General features: G+C 49.4%; 1 protein-coding gene across 1 annotated transcript; it reads left to right on the forward strand.

The window, feature by feature from the left end:
* Positions 1-2,604: 2,604 nt before the first annotated feature.
* Positions 2,605-5,482, forward strand: LOC146423874 (interleukin-20-like). Its single transcript, XM_085044341.1, has 5 exons — positions 2,605-2,862; positions 2,945-3,010; positions 3,421-3,573; positions 3,944-4,018; positions 4,126-5,482. The coding sequence occupies exons 1-5, from the start codon at positions 2,659-2,661 to the stop codon at positions 4,201-4,203; spliced, it is 576 nt and encodes a 191-aa protein (XP_084900467.1). The 5' UTR covers positions 2,605-2,658; the 3' UTR covers positions 4,204-5,482.
* Positions 5,483-6,082: the final 600 nt, after the last annotated feature.

Consider the following 6,082-nt stretch of genomic DNA (forward strand, 5'->3'; position numbering starts at 1 on the left):
CCGAAAGGTTTCGCTGTTCCGAGAGCGCCTGGGGGAATCACTTCCCATTTCACTGAGCTCATCCGCAGCGTCACACTGCTGACTTTCACAAATCCCTGTTTCTTCTTTCCCTCTTCCTTCCCAGAGCAAGAGAGAGAGATGATTTGGGGTTTTATTGAGGGTATTTTCATAGTGCTGTGGCTGGCAGGTTGATGGCAGTTTGGGGAGAGCCAAACTGGGGTGATTTGATAACATCGGGATTTGGTCCAGCATGGGCTGAAGGCTTTAAACTACCACAGGGCAGGGATGGATGGGGTTTTGGGAAGGATTTGTTCCCTGTGAGGGTGGGGAAGCCCTGGCAGAGGTTGCCCGGAGAAGCTGTGGCCATCATCCCAGCATCTCTCCTCCACCTCCCCAGCAGCCTCTAACCCACACCTCCTTCTTGCCTTCTGGCACTTGGCTGACCCATGCTGGGCGTCAGTTCGGTTACCAAAAGGAAAAAGAACAAAGAAAGAAATCCTTTCATGTCATCTGCCATTTACATAATTAAGTAAGAGCTCTCGCTGCCTCTTCCCTCCTTTCCTCACCCGGGCTGGGTGTGCACTGTGCTCCCGGGAATGCTGTCACTTCCTCTGCTCCCAGCAAAACTTTTGCTGCAATTCCGGGCAGCAGCTGGGAATTGGGGGAGAAAGGCAGGGGTTAAGAGCCTTGTGCTGTCCCAGATCCCTCCAACACCTCAGCCAGGGCAAATCCAGCCTGGGATCTTCCCTTTGGCTGGCTCAGAGCGGGGTGAGCCCATGGTGGGCACATTTGGGGCAGTTCCAGCAATCCCGTGTGCAACACCCTGACTAGCCTGGGCAGAAATCCATTTGCCTAGGCCTCCCCTGGTTACAGATCTCAGCTCAAGACTGAGCTTGGTTATCAATAAATTAGTCACCCAGCAGATCTGTGCAGGACAGCTCTGGCCCAGAGGCAGAGGCACGAGATATATCTGAATTACAACAGAGGCTGCTGATCCAGCAGGAATCTGCTCCAGAGGCTGGCTCTGGGGTCAGAGGGGTGATTTTGCTACCCCAATGCCCTCTAAGTCCAGCTGACCATCCCTCCTGCTCCCAGAAACCCCAAGGAGCGTATTTAGCTGCACAGTTTTGTTTGTAGATTGAACTGAGCTCTCTCCAAAGAAGCCTCAGAGGAAACCAAAGCAGCCTGGGAGCCAACAGCACAAGGAGTCAGGGTTTGCAGCAGCACTGCCACGTCTGTGGGACAACAGCTGGCACAGCTGGCTCCCTGGGGACAGCCTGGGGCTGAAATGCTGCGAGGAGAATGCGTGGTCTGCTGGAGGAGCTGGGCTGCAGCAGCAGGAAAAGCTCGTGGTGGGATGATCGTTGTGCCACCAGGCTGGGGGACTTCGGAAAGTGTGAGTGGAATTTCTGCCTTTCTGCAGGGTGACAGCTTTGGGCTGTGCACGATGATCCCCTGAATCACCTGTGACCCTGGAAAACACCTTCTGCCACCAGGGTGGGGCTGTGTCCTCCAAAATCCCTGACCTTGTGTTTCTGTGCATCTCCAACACCAGGGATAGGGGATGGAGATGAGTCCAGTTATTGAGGAACCTGGGAGAAGGATTCCCTGGATCTGGGAGCAGCATTCCCTGGATCCTGGAGCAGCATTCCCTGGATCTGGGAGCAGGATTCCCTGGATCTGGCAGGGAAGGGCCACATGTGCCAGGACAACGATGGAGAAACCCCTGGACTTGAGTCTCACCAGGTCCAGAGCCAGAATTCCAGTGCTGGGACCACCAGAACCCTGTGGGGTGATCCCTGATCTTCCCCCATCCCAACACCTCTGTGAGGAGCTGGGAATCCTCTCCAGCAGGGCTCTGTGCTGGGGATTTTGGGGCTGTGACCCCCAGGATGGTCCCTGCTTTTGGTCACATCCCTCTTCCCAAAAGAAAACCCACGCAGTGATCCAGCAGTTCCCGCCTCCCTAGGTGAGGAAAACACGTGTGGGAGAGGGAGCTGGTCCCTTTCACTAGCTCATTAATTCAGCAAATTACAAAGGGAAATATGTGCCGGGAAAAGCAAGAAAAACCCCAAAAGTTAATCCAAGAGTTATTTCCTCATCGTACCGGGATAAAAACGCATCCTTCGGAGCTCTCTTCAGTGAGAGGTGAACCCACACCAAAGATCAAGGTAAAATCCTGATTTTATCCTTTTGCTCTATGTCCTTATGGGCATTTCCTTGTGTCCTTGTCTCTGAAATATTATTTTAATTAATAGCCTTAATTTTCAGTGCTAACAAAACTTGTGTTTGACTTATGCTACTCCAGAGGGAAAATGTTTTCTTTAGAGATCAGACTTTGGGATCTGCTGCTTTCAGCCAGTTACCTCCTGCTGCTTCTGTGTCAGAAGACTTTTAAAAATTTAATTTAGCTGTATTTATTTTTCTGATAGCATTTTGTCAGGAGGACTCTGTTTACTTAGATCCATTTTTAACTGATATTTTATTTATTTTCCCTTTTCTTTTTGAGCTCTTTTGTTAAACATTTTATTCGACTTTTTTCTCTTGCTCATGTGGAGCAAAAAAGAAATGGGTAAGAGATAGTTGTCAGTGTGGGGTTTTTAACACAGATAAACATGTTATATAAAATGTTTGTAATTGTGCTAATTAAGAAAGCTAATGAGGAATATCATCTTCCTTGGGCAGCTCTTGCAGGCAGCTGACATGAGAGGATCCCCCTTGTTCTTCTGCCTCTTCTCTGTGTCCTGCTGGGCAAATTTGACGCCAACAGCTAGGGGAAAAATCTTCCACTTCGGAGCCTGCAGGGTTTCCATGAGCATGGCAGAGATCAGGGCAGGTTTCACAGCCATTAAAGCCAATATTGTGAGTATTTCCCCAGGCTCTCAGGGAGCTCCCACAGCCCCTGGGGAGCAGCAGCTCCATGTCCTCTCCGTCCTCTCTGCAGCAATCCCGAGATCCCATCCGGACCCTGAGCGTCCTCTCCCACCCACACTCCCTGCACAAGGTGAAGGTAGGTGAAAGCCCTGCCTGGGAAGCCCTGGAAGGATCCAAAAGCAGGTGGATGTGACCTTGGGAAGTGAAATCTGTCATAAATCAGTGGTTTTTGGCATTCTCACACCCCAAAGCACCAGACAAGGGGCACTGCTCCAGGTCTCAGCCTCTGAGATCCAGCTGCAAAATCAGCTGGTTTGGTTTTGTTGACTCAGCGAGACTTGCTGAGGATGAATCTCCTGGAAAATCAGCCTAAAATGATTTCCCACGTATTTTATCAGCTTCAGTCAAGCACCACTGAAGCACCTTTATCTGAATGAAACTGTCCTGCTGTGCTCAGCCACAACAGGCTTCCTGTTAGAGGTGTTTCATCCCAGAGAGTGACTGCAGGTTGTACATCCCTTTGAGTAACTAAACTCATTTTTCAAGTCCTCAGACAGATGCTGCATCACTCATCACCTCTTCACCTTCTACGTGGACAAAGTTTTCAAGCACTGCAAGACTGAGGACTCGTTTGTGAACAGGAAAATCAGCAGCATTGCCAACTCCTTCCTCAGCATCAGGAGGAAGCTCGGGCAGTGTGTAAGTCCTGGCTGCTGCTCCAGCAGAGCTCCAGCTGTTATTATTTCATGTATAAACCAACCTGAGAGCTTTATAAAGTTGCAAAGTCTCTGTTTATATAAATGGTTTTAACGAGAACACCAAGCAGAGTGGTGTGAAGAGTGTTCTGTCCACTGAGAGATTTTTATATTTGCCCCATTGGTCCTCAAGACCAATATTTATCTTGTCCCTGTGTCTGTCAAGTAAACTGTTGTTCACTAAAATGTGATTCAGGAACCTGCAGCCACAGTTTCACAATGTCTCAGTCCATGACGTCCAGCAAAATGAGAAACTGAAATCTTATTTTCCAAAATTAACTCCCCAGACTAATGAATTAATCTTATTTTTCCAGCGTGAGAAGAATAATTGTGTGTGTGGAGAGGAATCCACCGAGAAATTCAAGCAAATACTAGCCAACTATGAAGGGGTGAGTTGGTGACTGAGCCTGGTGATTAACACAGATATTTAGATTCTCTTTCTCTTGGGTTGTGCTGAAGGTCTTTGGTTAAAGCTTGTTGCTTTCTATCCTTTCAGCTGAATGTCACATCTTCAGCCATGAAGTCCCTGGGGGAGCTGGACATCCTGCTGGACTGGGTGGAGAAATCTCATTAGCAGGCAGTGTTAATGACCCTCGGCTGGGGCTGGGGAGTTGTGCACACTCCAGAGGTGGGAGGGACAATCCAGCACTGCAGTTCCTCCGCAATTCCAGCAGAATTCCAGCTGAATTCCAGCTGCATTCAGCCCAACATGGGTTGCTCTCCCACCCAGGGACAGCAGCAGAGCCTTCATTAAGGTGGAAATAACGAGTTTGATTAAATCAGCATCACCCTTGGCTTCTACCAAAGGATGCTCCAAGGGAAAACCTACAAGGCTTTCTCTTCTTGCAGACATAAGCTGTGATAATGTAATAAAATTATTGTTTAAATTATAGATTTTTTTTGTTTGGGGAATGTGGGGAATGAGTGCTGAGTGCTGGCTGGGAGGACTCTGGTGCAGCTGATGTTGTATAAACCTTTGCTCAGTCTCAGGGCTGCTGCCACTGATGGATCTGCCCGAAATGAGGGGTAAAGGGTGAGAAATGCTTCCAAAAATAGGTCTGAGAAGGTGTGTCAGGCCTTAGAAATCCGTGTTTCCTTTTGAGATGATGTTTTCTGCCTTATCAGTAAAAAAGTTTCTGTGCAAGATATGTGGTTGCTGAACAGAAAAAGGTTTTTGAGTGTATTGAGCAATTTACTGACACTCAGAAGTGACTTTTGTGGAAATTGGTTGCGATGACTGTAAATAAACCCCACTTGAAACTGTGCTGAGTGTGTTTGTCAAAATTCTGAGGAATTACATTATTCTCGTTGGTGAAACATTCTGAATTCTCTGTGGTGCCCTTTTACAGTGGGTGCTGTCACTCCGGAATCCCAGGGGTGATGCATCCTTCCAGGCACGCCAGAAACACCCAACTCAGACCGCAGCGCTGCTGAGTCTCCCCACATTGTCCCCAAAACCATTTTTACTGTGCATTATTTATAGCTCTGGCCTGCTCTCTCCCATTTTGGGTGTTACTGGTACCCACAGCATGCTTGAAATCCTGGCTGGGCACATCACCAGTATTTCCCTATATTCCCTGTGTCACTTTGAGTGGCATTTGGTGATTCACTTGCAGAGGAAAGACCTCCCTGACTGCTCACTGTCCTCCCTCCCACGTTTGCTTATGCCAAAGGGAAGCTTCTCAAGGCTGTGATTCTGTTAATTTGTTTTCTCATGGATGTCATTTGTCCAGGTGAACACATCTCCCCGTGCTCTGGCAGTACTCAGGAGAGCTGATTTTTCAGCTCCATCGCTCTTGGAGCCAATCTTTTGGGAATGCCAGGTGCCTGGGACATTCCAGGATTCTCCCTTGAAGAACAACCCCTGGGGATGAAGCTGTGATGCAGTGAGGACCACAGCTCACCCCTGAGCACAGGAAATCAGGTGCCACCTTGGTGAACAGCCTGGGGAAGGAGCAGGAGCTGCTTGGTGAGTTCCTGATGGACTTTTCCATGGATCCTTGTGGGCTCTGGATCACAGCTTCGGGGTTTCATTGCACACCTTCAGCTGATATTGTCACAATAATCAGTGTTCATCCTCCCCACTGCTCACACCCTGTGTGTTGCACACCTCAATCCGTGCCTGGTTCATTGCTTTCATCTAAACCAGGAATTTTACACTTTCATCCCCACTGCAGGGCACAGCAGCAGCCCAAGCCATTCCCCCTTGGAAAGGAGATGCCAGCTGGGAGTGCCAGCAGCAGGAAGGGGCAGGGGCTGTGGGCACTGCCAGGGCTGGGGGGTTCAGGGGGGCTGCAGGGTGCTCATCCCACCCACATCTGTCAGCCTCTCCCACGAGCTCAGCTCAACCCAGGACGCCGTCGGGCAGGCTGAGGAGGAAGAGGATTTGCAAAGGGAGAGCAAAAGGGGTTTTCTCCTCTCCCAAATTTCCAAACCCCAGCGTTCTCCTGCCG

This window comes from Lichenostomus cassidix, unplaced genomic scaffold (genome assembly GCF_008360975.1).
Source record: "Lichenostomus cassidix isolate B80296 unplaced genomic scaffold, HeHo_3.0 unassigened_scaffold_chr26, whole genome shotgun sequence".
NCBI classification, from domain to species: domain Eukaryota; kingdom Metazoa; phylum Chordata; class Aves; order Passeriformes; family Meliphagidae; genus Lichenostomus; species Lichenostomus cassidix.